The 22826-nt window shown below is 43.1% G+C and overlaps 1 protein-coding gene across 18 annotated transcripts in view; it reads right to left on the bottom strand.

Moving 5' to 3' along the window:
• FRAS1 (Fraser extracellular matrix complex subunit 1) overlaps positions 1-22826 on the bottom strand; it is a 418617-nt gene that overhangs the window by 128022 nt on the left and 267769 nt on the right. For all 18 annotated transcript variants that reach the window (XR_003094532.1, XM_025206555.1, XM_025206564.1 and 15 more), the window contains 8 exons: positions 17511-17663; positions 16429-16575; positions 14768-14914; positions 12286-12426; positions 11521-11661; positions 9835-9975; positions 8764-9034; positions 6148-6232 (listed from right to left, as the gene is read on the bottom strand). Coding sequence is in view for 17 of the 18 variants with exons in the window: in XM_025206555.1 (XP_025062340.1) it covers positions 6148-6232; positions 8764-9034; positions 9835-9975; positions 11521-11661; positions 12286-12426; positions 14768-14914; positions 16429-16575; positions 17511-17663 (1226 nt within the window). In the remaining variant the exon portion in view is untranslated. The remainder of the gene's footprint in view (positions 1-6147; positions 6233-8763; positions 9035-9834; positions 9976-11520; positions 11662-12285; positions 12427-14767; positions 14915-16428; positions 16576-17510; positions 17664-22826) is intronic.

Raw genomic sequence — 22826 nt, 5'->3', positions numbered from 1 at the left:
CTCTTAGATGTTTGCTAAACTATAGAGCTCTAATGATGATCAAAGCCAGGGATGAAAGATTGCAGGGGTGGGGGGTGGGGGGAGGGAAGAGGAGGATGAATTCATTTCATTTACTGGAAAGCTCATATTTCTACGCAACAGGGAATCACTTGCAGCACTTTTCCTCACCTAGGTAGATCTAAGAATATCTAGCAATTTAGACAGATTTAATTACATGCAACAAAGACTCACACACAGCAGCAACGTTAACATAAAAACCTCAGGACATTTATACATTAAGCAATTTAGTTACATAGTCACTGTGTGTATTCACCTGGCTGCTCTGGTTGGATAGCTGAATAGCAGCCTGGGAACAAATCACAATTTCACTTAGGTCATGAGATTTCTGAGTTAAAACTGACTTGACCCTTGCATATTTGGTAGGTTTATGCTTCAGACACATACTTTAACACGAATAGGCCTAACTGAACAACATCTAGACTCTGAACTTGCGTAGACTGAAATACAATGCTTGAGTAGAAACATTTTCTTTTTCCTGCCTGGGCCAAAAATATACTCACTATCTCCACTACTTTATGGCTTCCTTTGTCTTCATACTTAAAGTCCTGCCTCGAGTGCAGTCACACTGCTTTGGCTTGCCCAATGCCAGTCCGAGATGGAGAAGGCATAACTTCTATTGGAGTAGGCTGGGATGAGGGAAGAAAATGTCCCTGGAGTCTGTAGCATATATTTTTTTCTCTTAGGCAAGTCCTCCTGTTGTACCTGCTTGGACAATATTTCTCTACTTGGTGGGAGAGAGAGCACCACTCTCTGTATCACCAGTTCCACTTCCCACAGCTCTTATGCATTCCTTGGCTCTCTCTCATGTATGTAAAGATCAGGTCCAAATTTGCTTAATCACATTAATACAATTGCAGTCTTAGGTAGAAGGATAATATTATTAAATAGCAATATTTATTATGGCAGTGCTCTGGGAACCACTGAGATCAGAGCTGTATTATGCCAGATCCTGTACAAAACACAGGGTAGCAGACACTCTCCACCACTTGAAGAGCTTACAATTTAAAGAGACAAGACAGAGAAATGGATATGGCACTGGAAATTGTCTGCACTGCACTATATTGTGTGGCACAGACATAACCAGCTAGACGTTCATTCCTTGGTTCCTAGAGCAGTCTAGTGACAGGAGGAGACCTGCTTGAGAGGTCAGGTGTATTTACCCACACTGAGATCTGTGCTGCTCCAGCCAGACTACATGGGGTGCATCAAATAGTTGGTTTAAAGCTAGCTCAGGTACATCTACCCTACACTGCAGTCACAGTTGTGACTTTCATGTAGATACACATGCAGATCGCTGCTTCAGTTCTGCGCTGTTTTGGTACCCATGAGTTTCCTTCAGGTTTAAAGAGAGGCTTTATCTAGGCAGCACACATAGTGAAAACATGTTATTTCAAAAATCAGAACTTGGAAGGCAAAGAAAACAGCCATCTCTACCTGCTGGCTCCTGTCACATATTTTTATTGCCCCTTTGGAATGGAAACTCTCACTCCATTTTGTATGACTGCCCAACCATGAGCGTAACTCATGAATGGAACCTCCAGGGCCAGATTGTATTCTGCCTATTAGGCACATAGTTGGACTTAGGCACCTAGGGCATTTATAAACATACTGTTTTGTTTGGCGACATGCCAGAGATCTGCTGCTTCTGAGCAGACTCGATTAATTGAGTCTGCTCCACATGCGAACAGATGCATACTGCACTGCGCTGAATGCAGTTGTATAAGCAGCAAAATGCATGTCAGCGCACAAAAAATGGCAGTGGTACATTTTTGAACTTCCATGGTGTTTTAGTTCAAAAGTGCGCCACTGTCATTTTCTCAGTGCTGATGCACATCTCACCACTTATACAACTGCAAGTGTCGCAGCGCCAGGTGCTTTTCAAAGCACTCGGCGCTGTGGCACTTGCACATGTAAAAATGTCCTTAAGTGCTATTCTATTCCACCCTGCTCAGATCCTGGAAGAACTGCTACAGCAAAAAGAGGGGTCCATCTCCCTTCTTTTCATAGATTTTTTGCAACTTAGCCTTAAGGGTAAGGTGATGGGGTGTTACAAAAGTAGATGCACTAATGGATTTTTAGTACCTGAACAGGGAGAAATCACACTTAGATGCTTAAGCCCACTTAGATACCTAATAGGTGAAATAGAAGCTGACCTTGCTAGAGGTTACCATAATACAAATACATATTAATGACGACCTTATGCCCCTGTGACACATTACACTTTAAGATGTGATTAATCACATCTTAAGTTATAACCCAGCCATACGTTCAATCAATTAATGGCATAATAAAAGGAGGAATAAGCCACAAAGTTATTCCACAAAAAGGTGTAATAACTTTGTGGCAGGCTCCTAGCAATTCATTAATTGACTGTATATCCAGGTGCACTCCAGCAGCTGGGAGCCCCATCGGCTGAAGGAGCTCCCAGCAACAGGAGCTCACTACTTGCCAGTCATGTGATCTGATACTTGATCCCACAATCATGCCTCTTTGTGTGGCATGGCAGGAAGCACAATTGTGTGGATCATGCATTAGATCCTATCATGTCTAGCTGCACATCTAGCTGGGGCCTTAGTTTCAAATTGCAGTTTGTTGAAATGTGGCTTGTTTTCAAAACATCTCTTCTTCTTCTCTGCTTAAACAAGCAAACAGCACACCTTATTATTAAGCTGATGTTCTTACTGCAACATGAAGAGCAGTGCTGCCAAAGCACAGGATGTGAGCAACTGGGGCCTACCTATTCCCTAAAATGCACATTAAAAAAAATCTGAAGTGATGGCTTCACACACATGAATGACTTGCATAATATCTTAATGGAGCTAACAGCCCTCAGCTTGTGTTAAAGCTTCTAAATGGAAATGACTGAATCAATTAACATGGGAAGAAACAGTATGTACTTAGTCCAGAGTAAGGAAGTGGGCCTTGAAACAGTCAACAAAACCATTCCGCCCCTGGACTGTTTTGGACATTTTTAAAGACCTTACAGGGCCTTACACAGCCTGAGAAGAAGCCCAATAACAACTCAGATTTTCCCACCTTCCAGTGAGTTTCTTCCCGTGAGGACAGCCCCCTATCAATGCCCACAAAATACTGCTTCCTGTCAATAATCTCTTTTCTAGCCTGTCTCTTGGCAAGGATGAAGGAAGGTTCTGCTGTGATAAAGTCTAAGTTATGAAAACATTCATTAGAGGCCGTCCCTTAACCAGCTCCCACATACAGAGTTTATCAGGATTACTGAGAACTGACTGGCAAAACTGAGGTTATTAAATCAAGTTATGGATTTGGGGCAGACTGACAATCTCAGGTAGAGCCCCACTGCTGTGAACAGCAGCTTACGCTGAGGGACATGTCAGGATCAACTGAAAATAATAAGGGAATAACCAGAATTAATTCTCTCAGTTGTCTGAGACAGATCTTTCCAACTTCTCCTACTGGCCTTAAAATAAATCTAGGACACTATTAAAAAAATCAATATAGAACATAATAGTTAAAAACATGAACATGGAAACAAGATTTTTTTTCCAGTTGGCATTAAAGGGGCCAATTCTGTGAAGACCTCAACCCTCTAAACTTCTACTAACTTCACACGATCGAGAGACTTTCTGCCTCGAACAGTTCCTACGATTCTGCCAGTAGACATCAACCCTTCTCTAAGTGGAGGACTGATTTCATTCTAGGAACATATTGCTAAAAGGCCACTGATGCTATATGCTGTGAAAAAAAAAAATCAGCAGCCCAGGGTGCTTTGGAACTGCCTTGCAGCTTGCTATAGTTTTACCACAGTAAACCTCAAGCACGGCACTCCTAAGCATGGCACTTGAATATTTCCAGTTCAAAAGTTCCAATTTTAAGGCTCAAGACACTAAACTACTCATCATGATTCAGCCCAATAAGGCAGATTAAGTCAGTAGCAGAAGGACCAAAGGTAAGAACATTTTACACTGCTGTGACAATGTGAATAATTAATTATATATATAATGTATCTTACCAACCTTTTATAGAAGCAGGATGTTGGCTGCTGTAGTGTCCCTGCTTTACCTGTGGCAGGTTAGCGTGTTATGTCTTGTGTTGTGCCAGTAGTTTTACAAAGAGTTTAGATTTTGGATTTGTATAAGGGGGTTGGGCTAGATGACCTCTGGAGTTCCGTTCCAGTGCTACTTCTCTATGATGCTATGATTCTCATCCCCATGTTAATGTCCCTTCATACTTCTATATGCTTAAGGCAGGGGTGGACAATTATTTGGGCAGGAGGGCCACTTAGGGAGTTTTGGTGAGCTATTGTGGGCTGGTTCACTTCCTCCCCCTCACCCACAACAGCTCATCAAAACTCCATAAGTGGCTCTGCCCTGTGCTTGGCCAGGTGGATGGGATGGAACCACGAGCAGGCAGAGCGCAGCATCCAGAAGCAGGATGGGCAGGTGGGGCTGGGCCTGGGATGAGGATCACAGAGTGGTGACAGAGCAAAGCTGGGGCCCGAGGCAAAAATCCCCTGGTGGGCTGGATCTGGATCCTTTGGCAGACCATACTTTGTCCCCTTTTAGCTTATGGTATGTCTATAGAGCAGCAACTACAATTCATATAAATATACCTGAGCTAGCCTTAAGTTAGATAGTTCTGATACATCTAGAAGCATAACTATGGTAGCAAACAGCTCAACATGGACTGCAAAGCCTACTTGAGAAGCTGGGTGGATATGCTGGTTGTTTGCCTGAGCTCAGCTCCATGCGGCCATGACTAAGCTGCTATCAGTGTCCAAACTGGTTAGTTTTAAACTAGCTCAGGCATATCTACATTAGATGCAGTCACTGCAGTGCTGTAGACTTACCCTTATTTAAATGCAAATCAGGTATACAGTGATGAGATGGGATTACAGATACTGATTGTCTAAAATCTGCACACATATTTAGTCAGTGCTAAACCATTTGTTTAGCTTTGTAACCCTTTCTTACCCACCCACACCCACCCAGTGCTTATTTGCCTCATCATTTATATCTTACCTTGTATAAAAAGTAAACTGTTTGGGACAGGAATTTGTCATTTGCTAAATCCAGTGATGCTTGACCTGCAGCCCATGGGCCAAAGCCATGTCATCCAGTTTGCAGGGCTCCTCATGGGTCCAAAAAATTTGGTATCAAGGGAGTAGTGGCCATGTTAATTGCAATAGCTCTGGAAGACCTTCCAGAGTCGTGGCAATTAATGGTACTACTGCTACCCTGTTGCCAAATGTCCAGACCTGTGGGGAGCCCTGCAGGCCAAATAATATGGTCCCATGCACTGGATCAAGAGAATCAGACCATGCCTGAAGCTGGTGCATGGGGCTGGGCCAGCACGCGGAGTCAGACCACAGCCAGAGCTGGTGCACAGGATCAAGCTGGCATGCCAGATTGTATTTGCATGCCAGCCCTATGCTGGATCTGGCCTGTGGACCAACCCCACCTACAGGATCTGGCTCACAGGGTTAGAAGATTGAGCACCACTGGCTAAGTCAGTAAGGCATTGAATGTAATGAGCTGCTTGAGTAGTACAGTGCAGATGTAACAGCAGCATACAAGGGAAACACCTGATGATCAGATCAACTTGAGTAAAAGAGGTGAGTGGTTTAAGAGGTACACAAATAGATACACAGAGGCATTTCAGAAGCTCTTTTGCTTAAGTTTGTTCTGAGCTGCTGTACTGGATTGGCAGCCCTGGAATAGAGAGTCTAACAGGCAGGTCTCAAGTGCACAAGAACCTATTATAGAGATGACTCACCTGACAAGCAATAAAAGACTGAACAACTAAATCTTAGATTTTAAACAGGAAGGATTCCTAACACAAATATCAGCTTTCACTCTGCTCTTCTACCCTAAATGTGCACAGCACTACAATATGGGGCCCAATTCTTCTCTAACTGTAATTGATGTAATTCCACTGAGTCACCCCTTCTCAAGGTAAAAGAATCTGTCCATGAGCACTTACAGTAAATTTTCTTTGGCCTAAAGAAATTCAAGTTGATTAGGTTTTGCTTAGATTAATCTGATATTCCTGCAAGAAGTCAGAGTTTCTCTCTCAAAAATATATACAAATCAGGGGGTTCTTCAGCTTTACCTGTGTTGAAATTGCTTGAACGGTGATCACTTCCGGCTGAGAGAAGTTCTGCTGATCACTGACCTTCAAGGAAAATTGTCCTTTCCTAAACAAGTCCCACAAATACCCCCAAAAGAGAACATAAATGAATGAAGCACACTCAGAGACTAAGACTTGTATACCGTAGTTACTCTAATAAAAGATGATCCTGATTATATGACGATTTCCCAACCATTCGATTCTATACATTGGAAATTTATAAATTTGTTACAATTTTCCAGGGATAGAAACTAATTACTGGAGGTTTGCCTTGGATTTGTCCCCCTACCACTGCTACAGCAGGGAAAATAAGTCTGGGGGGTCAGGTGGTTCTGCTTCCCCTCAGCAACATTTTCCCTCTCTCCTTACTGTCAGACCCTGCCCTCCCTGAGCACATGGAAGTGAGAAGCAAATCTGAAAACAATAACTTTGAAATTAAACATGGGTGTAGCAATTTGCATATAGTAGCCTACACCCCTGCATATAGTAGCCATGCACTTAGTTCATCCAGAATTGATGCATGTTACCTTTTTTTGAAACTGCTGCAACTTTTAGCACAGATACTCCATAAACATGCTTTTGAGCAACACCTGGGAACCTACATACAAACTACACATGATATTAGTCCAAAGCCAAAGGCTCATGATTAGACACATAGTTTATTGGGTTGGGCCCAGCATAGTTCAGCATTTCAAGCCATGGTGACCCCACAGCTCAGCACTGCTCAGTATGTGCGTGTACTCCAGATACCCCCCACAAAGGATGCATGTACTAATTACCCCCCACACATGACTGGAACTGGGTGTTTTCATCATGAGTCCTGGGATCCTCCAAAAATGTGTATGCGGATGAGGCTCAGGCCAACTTAGTCTGGTGTCACCTCATGGAGAATGGGACCACACTAATATTGTGTGGCAGGCTGAGAGAAGGAGCTACAGATAGATTCTAGGTGAACTGTTTGGGCCCCTGCCTTGTGTTGTTTGTCAGGCATTTAATGCTGGTGAAGAAACAGGAATCACTGGAAATGGGAAAGAGAGGCACAGCTCAGGTGTAGGAGTGAAGAAGAAGTCAAAATGTATGCAATGTCATGGCTCCTGATGACTTGCAAAAAAGTTGGCAGTGAGAAGGACTGCACTTAATGGGCACTACCATATGTCTTACTCAGACAGGCTATACTAACCAATTCTTGTGGTAGGTTCCCATCAGTATGTCTGCCTAATGTGGGCTATGTGCTTTATAATAATGCTCAATGCTGGCTGCATTCAGTCAATGTTATAGTTGGTTTCCACTGCTAAGCACACACTGCTTTCGGCAGCAGTTTAATGACAAATAATGTATTTAGTGAGTTTTCCTTGTATGCGATTATAAGACATGGGACTTTTTTTCCCTATGACAACTGGGAGGGAAACCTCATCCTGTATTTGAAGAAATATAGCATTCAAAAAGGAGAGAGTAAATTAGTGGTAGGTGAGTTAAATGTTTTCACATTTAAGTACATCTTGTTTTTTCCAAGTATCTTTACTGAAGTCCATTCATAATATGGATTGATGTACCTCATTTCCTCTTGCCTATTATTACTCACAGTAATTATTCAACATGGACTCTCGATATAACTATTCTATTCAAGAATACTGGGTAGGATTTACAAAAGTCCCCCATTCACTAAGAAGCTTCTGAAAATCCCACACATTCAATCCCACCACTCCCAACTACAAATTCTGAAGCCAACATCCTGGCATTTCTTTTTCATGATCAGGCATAAAAATATCCCTGATTCTATAGAAAACAACATACTGCTGTCTCATTCTAATTCAGAATTAGCTAAGACTTGTAAACTTGTTTTCTGATCTTTCCAAAAAGGGCACTATGAAAGTATAAAGATTTTATTGAAAGCGAGGGGCTTACTCTTAGTTTATACATGTGTAAAACTTTAATAACTTCATTGGTTTTGGCCTATGTTGAGAAGCTTATTCTGTTTTTATGGTGGCATTGAATATGAAGTATATTTTTGGCTAAATCTCCACTCTTGCACTGGCACGTTCAGCTGGCACTCAGTAGAAGTCTGCATTCTTATGAAATATGTTTAGCAAACAAGCATTCCCAGGTACTCATTGTGTACTAGCAGGTGTACCATATATGCTACATAGATTATGTTAAAACCTAAACCAGCAATGGCTGAATGCTGATCATGCCGAGATGCAGAAATGTGAAAGTAATACAATATCTTCCTTTGTAATTTATGAATTAGCTGTATTTGCCACAGTCGCCATTAAAAATAAAAAAATTACCACCAACACCACAGTTCCTCAAGAACTGGCCCTGCTCCACCTCTTACTGAATTCAACAGCAAACTCCCACTAACTTCAACTGGAGCTAGATCGTACCTCTCTCTCATTATAAATATAGAGAATAAATATTGTGCCACAACTAAAACCATGGTACTGCAGCTTTGGTTTAGGTGGAATTTTAACAGTGAAATACTAAAGTGCCCCTCACAGAAACAACAAGCTACAGCACAGTTCTAGGAGACTGAGTAATTGCCCTCAAGATATATCCCTCTTCTCACAGAAAGACATAAAAATAGAGGTGCCCAGTCACCTGGATTTTTCTTTGCTGTGCACAAAGCGGACTCTCTTCTCCTGTACATCCTCCCAAGTGAAATGGTCACCCTTGTTCAGTTGCACCTCTTTCTTGTCAACCATTATCACTAGCCTGCCATTGGTGGGAACACTGACCACATGGAACAGAAACTCTCCATCTTTGCCATCCACATCATGCACATCCATGACGGAAGAGTCAAGTGGCTTTATCCCACCAATCCCCACTGTGAACAAACCTTTCAGTAGGAGAACAGAAGCAGGCTTGATGGCTAAAAATAAGGGAGAAAAGCATGAATATACAGATATTCAACCCTTATACAATCACAGCCTAGGCCCCTGCCATACGTTACATTAATTATGCAATTAACTGGATAAACATGCAAAAATTTTAGACTGTTCGCATGTGCAAAGTAATTGCCATGCCATAAAAATGTCCATCCAGCTATAAAGAGAGCCAACCAGCTACAAAGTTAGTTCTTGAAAATGTTTAACAACTTTATAGCTGTTTTTTGTCCAGCCTTAATTTGAATGTGTGGCAGGGTCCATAGGTGTGTTTGCTACTGCCCTCAACTGGTTGAAGTGCCACAGACCCTTCATTGCAGGAAGAAAGTGTGGTCTGGAGGAGTGATCCAAATTCAGAACCAGTCTCTGGCACTGTCTGTGTGACTCGAGCAAGCAGATCATTTCTCATTTGACTTTCTTATCTATAAAACAGATGCAACAATGCCCAATGACTTTCTCTTAGTGGCATGTTATAAATACTAAGTATTATTGCTTTTTCCTACATAGGTTGTTTTTTTCGTTGCATGGATGATGGGGGAAAGCAGGCAGTTGAAGGGAGGGGTGCTTACATACACTTATTTAACTTTACTTGTAAGTCCATTCATGTTTTTTCCTCGAGAAATGCTATGGAGGACTAGCTTCCAATTCCTTTTAATAGCTGATTCCTAAACATGGAAATTCTGTATAAAACTTGATCTTCAAAATACTTCTAAACAAATGCTACCTCTAGAGCCAAAAACCTGTCACCAAATGTCAGGTAGGTAGCCTTATCATAAGAAACACTCACCTTCACACTTTCTAGTCCTGCTGTTACCATAGAAATCATGGCCACACTCAGACACACAAAGGTTGTTCTTCAGAAATGTGGTGGTATCACAGACTTGGCACTGGCTGACATTATCACACTCCAAGCATCCTGCAGGGCAAGCTGATATGGATGGAAAGCACAGCTCCATTAGACACATCAAACTATGAAGCAGTGCATTTGAAAGTATCCCTGTATCTCATAATAGGAAATAGTTCCTGCCATGAATACCTTCTACAATGGCAAAAATTGATTAAAGAGGACACCCAGGGTGTGCCCACACTTGCATATACACAATAGGCGTCCTTAAAAATAAAAATTGTCGTAAGTTTGAAAGAATGGCATGCTTCACTGAGTACAGGGAATCTCTCTCCAACAGATAATCTTTTAAAACAAAAATGTTGAAAGTACAGCCACTATTTGAAAAATGTGGATGTGTATTCAGAGTCTGCACAAGTAGCTAGTCCCCAGTTACAACACAAAACTTTGAACGTATTTGAATTTTATATATAACAGTGTCGCCGCCGAGAGCCGCGGCGTGGGGTTCGGGGCCTTAGGAGCCCTAGTCGGCGGGCGGGTACTTGTGACGCTTGGAGTGGAATCAGGTACTGACGCGTTTTGATTAAACAAAAAAGGTTGTTTACTTACACTGCTCGTACAGTGCAGGCCAGAAGCTTGCTTCGATTACGGTTGTGAGCAAAACTTGGGTCGGGCAGAAATTACAAAGTTCGTTTGGTCGGTCTGCAAATGTGTCGGGCCGGCAGTTGTCGGGTTACGTCTAGGTCTAGGTCGGTGACGGGGAGCGATTAGAGGTTGATCAGGCCCCTAAGTTCTTCTCTAAGACACGCGGAGTTTGCTAGGCTCCACAGCGTGCTCAGAGCTCTCCACGAGATGTATGTGGAGTTCTCCAACTTGGGCGGAAACTGCTTCAACCTCTTATACGGCTAGCAAGCCAATCGCTGGCCGCCAGATAGGAATAATTTAAAACTGGCCAATAATGGGGTACGAATTTACATAAGATTGGCGGGAACTATTTCTAGGTCATTAATATATAGTCACTGGGCTCTGGAGTTTTCCACTCATGACCTACTTACATGACCTACTTACAAAATGATTGACAGACTGTGCCTTCTGTATCAAACTATGGAATCCTCCACTGTACTATAGGCATATGAACAATGGGTTCTGACAAACAGGATACTTTATTCTTGTTCTAGACAAATTTAAAGGGTGACTGAAACGAGACTTGCAGTCTGCATAAAATTATGCTGTGTCCTAATTCACTGCAAGTAGGCTCCAGTGCAGGCACACAGAGGTGTAACAATATGGCTGGGCAGCTGGGGCAGGTGCCACACTCAGGGGCAGCAATGACTTCCAGTTCTTGCCATGCCACTGGTGCAATGGTAGGGCTGCAGTGGCAGCTGTTTTTTTCTGCTTCCCCCCACCCAACTCAGTGCCCGTGGCACCTGTCCTGGTTGTCCCACCTTACTTATGCCATTGCAGACATAGGCTGTTCCTCAAATTGATTTCACTTAGTCAGCAGTAAATTTCACATCATTGCATCATTTCACATCATGTTCCTTGTTTGCCTAAGCCCTGATATGTGAATTAATAAATGGAACAGAAAAAGTTGCAACCTCAATCCCCTTCCACCTTAGGTCTGTTCACCTGCACATTTTTGCTTCACATGGTCTTCATAATATTTCTTCCCACATTCACGGACACACTGGGTTTCCAAGAGAAAAAATGGAGCTTCACAAAGAGTGCACTCCATTGGTTGGTGACACTGGAGGCAGTGGTCATCACATCCTGAAAAACAAACACCGAGGAAGCCAAAATAATTCAGCACCAAATATATGCTAGCAAGTGGACCTTGTACTGCTACTGTTATGAAAACTATGCTTTTCTCTGCATGTGTTGGGTATGTCCGTCTCTCAGTCATGAATAATGCAATATATGAAATTAGACTAAGGCAAGACATGCAATTACATATTGCAGGTTTTCTTTCTTTTATATCATGATAAATCATTAAGAAGTAGGGCTGGAAGGGACCTCTATAGGTCATCTACTCCAGCCTCTGCCTGAGGCAGAATCATCCCTAGCTAAACAGTCCTATACAAATCTAACCTCTTAGTAAAACTATTCGGTCACCCTGACACAACACAAGACATAACAACCACAATTCACAAAGAAGCATAAATGCTATTGGGGCTCTCTGACTAGTACTGACTGCTCTCATGACTCCTCAGTCAATCAGAGCTGAGCATCAGTGATCAACAAAGATGCAAAGATATAGCATATGCATGTGGTTGAGGGCAGCTAAAGGGTTAAACCATGAGCTACATGCCAATTAAAATGAGAGACAAATTGGAAAATAAACTAATGTGGTATGATACTGTGACAAGTAGTAAAAGCAGCAGCCCACAGACTCACTCTGACAAATGTCTGATTCCTTGTAGAAACCTTGTGGGCATTGTTCCACACAAGCCCCATCATGAAGAACAAAATCATCCATGCACTGTAGACAGTCTGTCCTCTGGGGACCTTTGCAAGCATTACAGCTCCAGTCACACTCTGGAATAAAAGAAATGGCCGAGTAGGGCAGCCCCCTGTTATGGGCATTTAGCATTGTACCAGTGGTTTAGCACACTGCTGTGGAGGCTAACAACCTAACTGTGAAGGGTGAAGTAAGTACAGAGTAACAGATCTAAAATAAAAACGATTTCTGAAGAAGGGTCTTCTTACAACAGCATGATTTTTTTCCTCTTAGGCTTAACATTTCCTAATACACAGCCATGGATAGATATTGTTCACTGCCTCTCAGCAAAGCAGCTTAGCAGCTAGAGAGAGGTGATCTTATCTTTTAGTGCCACCAGTCCTCACCTGCCAGCTGAGCTTGTTGCTCATTACTACTTATCTTCATAAGTACTAATGAATCCCTGCGACTTTCACATGCAGCACCTCCTGGGATTCTGAAGCTTTCCCAGTTATTCTAACCGAACAAAAGGGGAGGGTCACACTCTAGTCAAAATGCCTTCCTGGGAAGTCCTCAAGATAGAAATACAGTGAATGTGGCTCAGCTGAGCTGTGCATTCAGATGCCCTTGGTGTTGCTGGAGTCTGCTGCAAAGTCTGTGCATGTACATCTCCAAAGTGGAGTTTGATCTACACTACTAGTACTGCAGTAACACTGAGAAGCCCCAATCAAAATTGGAACCCTAGGGTGTTAGATCCTGTATCACCACATAATGCCAGACAATATCTGCTTCATAGAGCTTGCAAAGTAAACAGACAAAGGCAAGGTTCACACATTCAGTTTCTCCTGGGACAGCCAATGCTCTCCCAGAAGAAACCACGATTAGCAGATGTTCAGGAGTTTGCTCCCAGAGCAAAAAATGGCCACTCCAAGAGAAAACTAACCCAGGAACGGCCAGGACTAAATCACTCCCAGGAGAGTTTCTGCTAGGAGACTGAATGTCTGTACGTATTTTCTTCTGAGAAAAGCCACTACACATGCCTCCAGCATCCCAGGGTGCTCTATTCCCACTTCCTTTTTGCCCCACCTCCAGGGAGACAGTATGTCACTCACTGGACTCTGCTGTTACAGCCCAGCAGGAAGCGGAAAGTGCCCCTTCCACAATATCACATTGTGCTGCTGGGGGACACAGACTGACCCTAAGCAGTTTGGGTCAGCTAATCAGGGCTGCCCTGTGCACTACTGCCATCTTCCTCCAGGCAAACTGAGTCTGCTGAGCAAGCTGAGATGCATGCACAGAGGTCCCCTGGCTGCAGTGTCAGCACTGTAAGCTGTCTGTTCTTCAAGGTCTCAGTATTTGAATGTCTGTTCAGGTGTCACCAGGTAAATTTTTCTACCAGGAAAACAAACCTGGGAGAATTCTCCTGGATCATTTGAATGTGTATATTCAGACAAAATAGACAGAGAGAGGGAGAAGGAACAAATGCCCATAGGGAAGGTGACTTTCCAAACATCACACAGTGGGTTCATCTACATGTTGTTACTGCACTGACATTTAGTACTTCCTTTTGGAAGTAGTAAAAAACGGAGCAGTAACAGCTGGTACTGTGCACAGTTATACTTAGGCACTTGCACTGTAATGACACACTATAACTGGGGAGTGTGTCACTACAGCAAAGTAGCTGCAGCCTCATGGATTTTGCCCATGGATGCTATATCTCCGTAGCGTATTGCTATGGCAGTGTAGCATCATGTGTAGATGCACCCAGCAAGTCAGTAGCACAGGCAAGACTAGACCCTTGATTCTCAGTCCCACCCCTATGTGTTAAGCCACAATGCTTCTCTAAAGTACTGAAATATTTAAGACACCCACATGACTAAGTTAAGTTGGGCTTAAGGAGAAATGGTTAGAAATCAATACTGAATAATAATTACTGTATTCTAGATCTTTGAATAGCAATGGCAGCCCATGATAAAGCCATAGTATCTTCAGACCACATTTCTATTATGGCATATTTTCTACGGGAGTTTTGGAAATCTTTCTAGTCATGTGTCTTTTAAATCTTTCTCCATTTTTTTGGTTCAGTGGTGCAGTACTTAATAAAAGCAAAGACAATCAGGTAAATACACAAGACTCTACAAGAACTTTAAAAAAGATTTAGAATGTTAAGCTTACTCATTACTCAGTTGACCCACGTCTGAGTAAATTGCAAAACCTGACCCTTGCAAAGTCTGATGACTCCCTTACTAAATCATTTACAAGGGAAGGATTTGCACTAATCTTGTTGTTCACACAGAACTAAGGTATGGGGCAGCAGACAGCTGAAAAAAAGAAGGAAGTAAAAACCACTTGGTAGCAGATCACCTAAGCAGACTATGCTGCAGTACCCCAGAGTATAAGCACAAACTAAACTTTATATTTCAACAAAATATGACTCACCTCTGCAAGTCTTAGTGAGGAAATCAAGATAATACTGCTGAGTGCAGCTTTCATACTGGCATTCGCCAAACAACAGAACTTTAGTCAAGTCTCTGCATAACGTACAGCCTGCCGTCGACTCACAGCTCAGACACTGGCTATTGCAAGCTGCATATGGGGAGAAATACAGAGGAAAACATGTTGCAATTGTTGAAACACTAGGCTGCTGTGCAAGTTAAATGATATTAGAATTGCCTGCATCTTCATTATGGAAACTACTCTTTGGAGTGTCTTCTGGAGCAGCTTCTAGGAAGTTTTCCTTTGCTACCATACCCAGGGCCAACAAAGTGAAAATCCTCTCTCCAGGCAAAAAAAGAGTGCTGGACATAGAACTTGTTAATTCGATTCTCTGTGCTTACCAAACAGAGCTGTCTGACATCAATATAAGGTATGGCCTTCTCATATCTGGAGAGAGCATAGGGACTGATAATTCAGAGAACCAACTTCCAGCTTTGAACTCGAATTCAAATCTCCAAAGAAGTTTTCTTAAAGCATTTTTATGAAGGTTTATAGATCTGAATGCCAAAATGGACCATTAAGACCTTCTATGTCACATAAGTACTAATATTTCACCAAGCATTTCCTGCTTGTATATATTACCTGTTGCTAGAAATGAGAGGTGTTTTGAAATGCATATGGACAAGAAAAGAATAATCTGGCAGTTCAATAGTCAACATTCAAAATATTGCACCTCAACTCTTTGATGCCAGGAGCCTGAATTTCTCAGGATGTTCAGCCAATTCTAAACTGTATTCAGCATTAATACTAGAACTCGTGCCTATCCTATTTAATAGCAAAAGAAGAAAAAGGAATTATACACAGTGTAGCCTAGGTACTGAAAGTCCTGTCTGACGCTGACCTGCCTACACTATCCTTTTAATAACAGGCAGCCATTTGGAGGGGAACAACAAAATTCAGAGCCAATATTCTCAGATCTACACAGTCAAAAAATTCTGTGGGTTTGCACACCTCACTTGTGGTTGCCACAGTTGTGCTAGAAAATGCATCAGCTGTGTATACAAATGCGAGTTAGGTACATAACTGTATGCTCAAATAACCGGTTAACTCAAATACAATAAGAGTACTTGCTCGATCAAATACAAGTTCAATTTTGTATACAGAATCATACAGGCAAAGTTCTGAAAATATGGCCCTACATATACAGAAAAACAAGCCTGACAGACTTGTTTTGATGGCCAAAGGCTTTCACAGTTCAGCACAGACTCAAGGTTGAGCTCCACTAAAATTAACTATTGTTATTAAACAAGGAATCCAACAGTTGCTTCTTCTGGTCCCTGCTGCAGAGTAATGTTATTAACAATTCATGAAGCTTAGTTCATGCTCTTCATAAAGGCATCCACAACGTTCTGAGAAAGACCCCAAGCCCACTTCCACTCAAGTCAATAGCAAATTTGTCATTGACTTTACACCCAAAGCATGCTATAGGATGAAAGTTCAGGAACTGGCATATCCATTCACCATCCATACTTTATCATTTTCATCTGTCAGATGATGAAGACACTTAAAGGCTTTTCTTGTCGAAAGTGACACCCTCAAAAAGCCCAGAAAGCATTTGCAACTCCATTTTGCAGAAGAGGGAGCATGTAATGGGGGGCACTTACGTTTGCATGCCTGGCTCCCATCCCTGTAGTGTCCAGGGAAGCAGGCTGAAGTGCACAAGCCAGTGTGGGACAAAACAAGACTCGATTCACAGGAAGAGCATGAGAAAGGGCTTCTGCCGCTGCATGTTTTGCATGAGGGGTGACACCCTAAAGGGAAGGAAAGAACAAAAGCTTCCATTCAAAGAAAAACAAGTCTTCTAAGCAGGTCTCTACAGATCCTTTACAAGTGCTCTTTAAGGCACTTCTCCTGTGATGCTGAGGAACCTCAGTAAAATGCCATTTAAGGATTTAAGGATATTCTCAATTTGAAATCTCCCTGTAGGCTAATCCAGGGTCTTCTTACAACATGTATAGGGTGAAATCCAATGTAGTTAGGGGGATTTTGCTAATGACTTCAGGGGACCCAGGATTCTCTACCCATCGTACTTAAGTCTCCTTCTGCATCAGCAGTTCCATCCTTTATGAACAAAGACAGATGGATACCTTAGATGTCCCTTTGAAGAATGATCTCCTAATATTGTTCTCTCATCATGTGGATGGGCCAGGGAGTCATAGTGGAAGCCTGGTGAAGGGCATCTAAAAGATGACTTTGCCCCTTAACATTATCCTTGGATCTCTGAAACCATATTCAACCAAAAAATAACTGCCAGAGAATACATTTCCTAAACCATCACTTCCTAGAGGCAGGACTTTCCTGAGCAACCACCTTCTCTTCCCCATAACCTCCTTGCTGTCTGGCATCTGTTGTTCTTGTGTTACAGCAGTGTTTAGAGGCCCACTGAAAGCAGGCATACACTGGGATGGGCACGATACAAAGACAAAGCAAGAGGGAGGCCCAGGCACCCTTCAATTTAAAGACAGACAAAAGATGGAAGTGGAAACAGAGGCACAGCAAGGGGAAGTGACTTGCCAAAGATCACACAGTAGAGCAGTAGCAGAAACTATTAGCACCCCAGTCCTCTATGTCTTGGTTCAGTGCCCCATCCACTGCACCCCACTGCCTCAAAAGGAATGATTTCATGGCAGCTGTCAAGCAGATCCTGATGTCTTCTCACTAGCTTCTGCCTTCAGATGCTACTCACTTTTACAGGCTCCATTTTCTGCATAGTATCCCATGGGACAGTCAGGAACACAGTGATCTCCCAGTAACAAGTGACGGGCATTCTGGCACTGGAGGCAGATGCTGCCAGTGTTGTGGAGATCAGCCACGCATTGATGGCACAGGGGATGGCAGTCTATGGCAAAAACATTAATGAAGACAACTGAACATGGATTGTGATGGCAACTGACAAAACAGAGTCTTGCACAGGAGCAACCACGCTGGGAGGATGCGAGAAATACATAAAGAAAGCAACACTAAAAGCCTTGTTAGTCCATATTCAGGTGTAATTCCCATTTGATGTAAAAGGGGCATAGGACCAGATGCAATGACTGCTTTTCAGGAGGTTCATTATAATGACATTAGCCGTTATTGGGCTTAGCTTCCCTTTCACCTGTATAATGACATTATTTTCAGGTACTAAGGTCTTTCCTGTGCTTACTTAGCACCAAAACATGTACACATTGCTTGAATGTTCTTGATTTCCCTTTTTCTGTGTTCAAGTATCCTCCCTGACTTCCTCCCAAAGAGGAGGGGCTTAAAGACAGTCCCTGCTAAAACTCCAGCTCTGACTTTTTTATGACTCCCCTGCAGATTGACCCTTCTGAAAGCCTTTCTGCAGGCTACCTAGATCCTAGACCCACAGGAAAAATAAGACCTATGCAACTGCATCCCTTTTCTCCTGCAGTTCATGTTGCCCAGGCTTTCCCACACAATAGAGCACCCTCCTGGATCCCAAAAAAGGCTGCTGCCAATTGAGAAGCCAAGCCAAGAATGACATTTGCGGCAAGATTAGACTGCCTCATAAACCTCTGTTTCAGCAGCGCACAAACGAATGGCTCCTGACCTCCTCCTGAACCACAGGAGTTTCAAAAGATTTTACAACAGGTCTTTTGTACAGACATAGGGACAATGTAAGGTAACCTGGAAGTCAAATTAATCCTTATTATGGTAATTCAGGAAATTATAAGACTGTCTTGAAAGAAATGTAATAATGAGGTTGGATCCTAGTACCTGGACTCCTGTCAAGTACCTATTGAAAGTTAAAACTTTCTGTCCTTTGTCCCTGAAAAATTTCACTATGGCTTACAAGGTAATCAGGGGCGACATATAGGGGGTGCATGCGGGTGCATGTGCACCCCCTGCACGTGGCGGTGCGCCCCCTGCAAAAAGGCACTGTCAACACTGCTATTACACCCCGTCCAAAAACACGCCACTCACCACCCCGCTGCCGGCCCTGATCACCCCTGGCCACCGCCACTGCTGATGGCGGCATCTGCGGTTGGTTGGCACTTGCCACACCCCACTACCACCAACAGTGCTGTCGGAGTCTGCAGGAGCTCCCTGCTGCCAGGCTCCTGCTGGTGGTGGCACAGCTGCCCTCCCACCCGCCAGGGGCACGCAGCGTTCATGAAGGTAATTGTACTCTAAAGGCAAAAGCTAGGATCTTCAAAGGAGCCTAAAGGAATGGGGGACACACTTCCTACTGGAAAGGAATAGAAATTAGAGCCTTATCCCTGAAGTAATTTTCCCATTGGTTATGCACAAGTCAGCCTCACAGAATTCATTGGGGGATGTGTGCATATGCAGCTGCAGGCAGAATGTGATCTACAGCAGCAAATTCAGTATAGAAGGTCATTAAGGTTTTCCACCTGACCCCCAGTATATCCCACTGCCTGGGGCTCTTGCTACTGCATGCCTTCAGCCTTTCCAGAGTAGTCATACAGGGTTATCATTACTTAGTCATCTAGCACCAAAAGAGCATGCGGATACCAAAATGGCAGACAACTACACCCAGTTCAATGGACACTTCATACAATACAAAAGAACCACAGTCCCTACCCTAAACACCTACCCTTGCAAATGAAGAAGGGACAACCAAAGGGAAGGAGAAGCAGATATGAGGATTAAAGTCATAAACTGGCTTTTGAATATGTACTTATGCCTCTTGATGTCAAGGGTAATAAGCACAGAGCAGCACAATTTGGCATTTCATGGTTCATGGCAGCAAAACTATTCACCTTAATTGTACAGCATGGAAGAGATACCATAGGGCCCTGAGAGATGTTATTTTTATAGTGCTACAATGTTGGTAGTGCTACAAAAATATTAGGTATTAAGGACAGTCACACATTCAGAGCCCCCTGGCTAGAGTGCCACAAAGCTACCACAAAGGCGCACTTTCCAGCCAGGGGGAAATAGGGAGCCTGTGAGTGAGATGGAAGGGCTCGTTGGCAGGTCAGCCTGATCAGCTGCTGCCACCATGGCAAGAGCTGACAGAGACAAGGGTTGCCCTGGAGCCCTTTCAAGTGCGGGGCTCTGGAGCTGCCTTAGAGCAGGGAATGCCATCACCCCGGCATTGCCAGCCCTCACAAGTCCTTTAACATGCTCAGCCTTGGGCTGCCCAAGAGCGGGGAATAGTTTTGCTACCCTGTCAGCCCCTGCCATCACTGCAGCCTTGTGCCCATTGCCACTGGGGGGGCAACAGGGACAGGGTAGTCTGCAAGCCTCCCTTACAACTTGCTACTGGGTGGGCTACCAGGGAGCCAGTTTCTCTCCCTCCCCCTCTACAACCCCATATGCTGACATTTGGTTCCATGCCACCCTGTGTGCCCAAACTAGCACACAGGGCCATGACTCATGGGGAGCCCCAGGGCCCTGATGAGATGGCGCCCAGGGAAAGATTTTGCCTGCAGGCCACCCCTGACCTAGTAAGTTTTCTATTTACCATTAAAATGCTTACTGCTTACTGGAATCCCTCCAGGTACCAAGCGGATGGAGATACCTGTTGGCTAGGCAAAACAAATCAACAAATACAAATCAACAAATACAAATACCAGAGTCACAAGCAGAAAATTAATGCCTCTGCTTAGATGTTAGACACTAAGAAACAGAAAGTGCCTGAGTTCAGTTAACCAGACTTATAACTCAGTAAGTGGACTCCTACAAAACAAGAAAAAAATGACATGTTAACGGTTTCTAAGTGCCTGTAAAGTGAGGCTATTGGGGGGGGGGTGTCTTATCTTCAGTTTTGTGTTTGTTCCTAGGAGATAAAACAGTCCCTTTAATTGGGCTACTGCTTTTCTGACAAATCTGCCCTCTATCCACCTTGTCACTTGAGTGAGTAGATATCAAAGAGCACATACACTATTAACTTTTCCCAGCAAGCAAAAAAAAACCCAATGCTTTTGGTGAGTTTGAAGGACCCTAGGGAAAAATGATGGGGAAAAGGAAGAGCAAAAGGGACTTTATAATGGAAAAGTTTATTTAGCTGTTTGAAAATGATTCCTTTGGACTAAGAATGAGTAGGAACAAAATATTTTCTTTATATTCCTAGTTCCACCATACATCATTATATTCTGGGGTTTTTTTTTTACTTCTATTTGACCCTTTAAAAGGGTGATCTGTCCCCTTAAGAAGGGGCAAAGACAGCCCTGTTAAGGATGTGGGGCATTATGTCAATGACGGCGTAGTCCACTGGGAGCTTAAAAACCCAGAAGGAGCAAGAAGGAAGCTGTGAGGGAACAGCTTGTCAGGAGAAGCCAGGCTGCTGTATCAGGAAAATGCAAGAGTGGAAAGTGCATCTTTTAATGTCTGGAGACGATGGAGAATTTCGCCTTGTTTGTGTTTTCAGGGACTGAAGTTTGTTTGGTGGGAACTGAACTATCTGAGGAGCTAATAGAATTGCTAACTGGCCTACAAAAGTCAGCATGGTAAAAGATCCGCTTAGAGACTCTTTCTCACCACTAAACATTACCCAGGGTGTGAGTCCAAGTAATTAGCTGCAGGAGTGATATTCGCTAAGATTCTCAAAGACCAGCAGTTCTCAACCTTTTTCTGATTGAGGTATGCCTCAGAAAAACCCAGTTCTTCATTTTCACTGATTTTTTTGCCAGAAAAATACTAGAGCAATTCTTTTGTTGCAAAGAATTGAGAAAGCCCACAACAGGTCAGGATGTTTTAACACTATGCATTCCTATCTGAAATCTCTACGTTTATCCTGTGAATCATGTTTGCATACCTAACAGGGCTAACATTACTTGGCACTCTGAGAAGGATCTCAAAGAACCCCAGGGTGCTGTGACACTTTGGTTGAGAAATAATGCTTAGGAGAGTTAAGCTTTCGTTGTACACAGAAAGTCAGTGGGATTTTAGCACCTAACTCCTTTAGGCTTCTTTCAGAATCCCATCCATAGTTTTCAGAGTATGGTGCTAGCACTCCTGTGATAGCCCTAGGATCCTTCCATAAATCATTTTGAAAATCACAGAGCTGTTTTTACATTAACTAGTGACTTAGCTAATGTTATATTTTCCTCATCAGGTTCTAAGTATCTTATTTCTCCACTTGCTCCTCTTAAAATCTTAGGGCACTTTTACATGTGCTCTGGGGGTGGTGGGGCAGCACTAATTAGAACGGCTCCAAGAGCCTCTCTAATTAAAGTGCCATAATGTCTCACGTATCAGTGTCCCTGTGCTTAAAAATGGCAGCAGGGGCACTTGAACTAAAGCTTGTCAAACAAGCTCTAGTTCAAGCACCCCCGCCGCCATTTTTATGCACAGGTACATGAGACATGGGAGGCTGCTGGAGCATGGTAATTACCACATTCCAGCAGACTCAATTAATTGAGTCTGCTCTGGCACGCTGTAATTACAGCACATTGGAGCAGCCTCCACGCTCGTGAACAAGCACCCTTACCAATAGGAGCACAATATAATGGGTAAAAGCTACCAGCCTCCATTTGTCTTCCACTTAAAATATAAAGAAAACAACTCCCATCTGGCTGCTGCTGACTTCCTATAATTACAGGGGAGGCCACTCTCTTGGTTAAACTAGCAGAATATGGACTTAACATGAAGCCAGAATTGTTCCTGAGGCATGAGTCAATACTCATAAAGGAGACCAGACCCCTTATTCCCTCTTTACTCTTCCATTAGCTAAGCTAGCAAACACTTGTGTTAAGTTCTTTAACTATACCTTCCCTTTTAAGGGCTCTTGAGAACATTTTTTTCCCTGGTGCATATTTAATATTATACCCATTAGGATAATAGGGTAAGTGGATAAGAACAGGGCATTATTTTAAATCAATACTTTAATACTCTGTGATTTACAGACATGTCATCATGCAAACATCCCAAAGCAATTTACAATAAAAGCAGAGAGAAAAATCGGTAGAGCTTAGTCATATGGGCATCTGAAACTAGAAACGTTTTACCTTATTCTTGCAAATGCTGAAAGGGACTGTATCCCATGAACAAATACACTCACCTGCTTGTGAATGGCATTTTGGCAGGCTCCTAC

This window comes from Alligator sinensis, unplaced genomic scaffold (genome assembly GCF_000455745.1).
Source record: "Alligator sinensis unplaced genomic scaffold, ASM45574v1 scaffold989_2, whole genome shotgun sequence".
In the NCBI taxonomy this organism is placed as follows: Eukaryota; Metazoa; Chordata; order Crocodylia; family Alligatoridae; genus Alligator; species Alligator sinensis.
The sequence above is the reverse complement of the archived record's forward strand: the minus strand, read 5'-3'. Positions and strand labels throughout refer to the sequence as shown.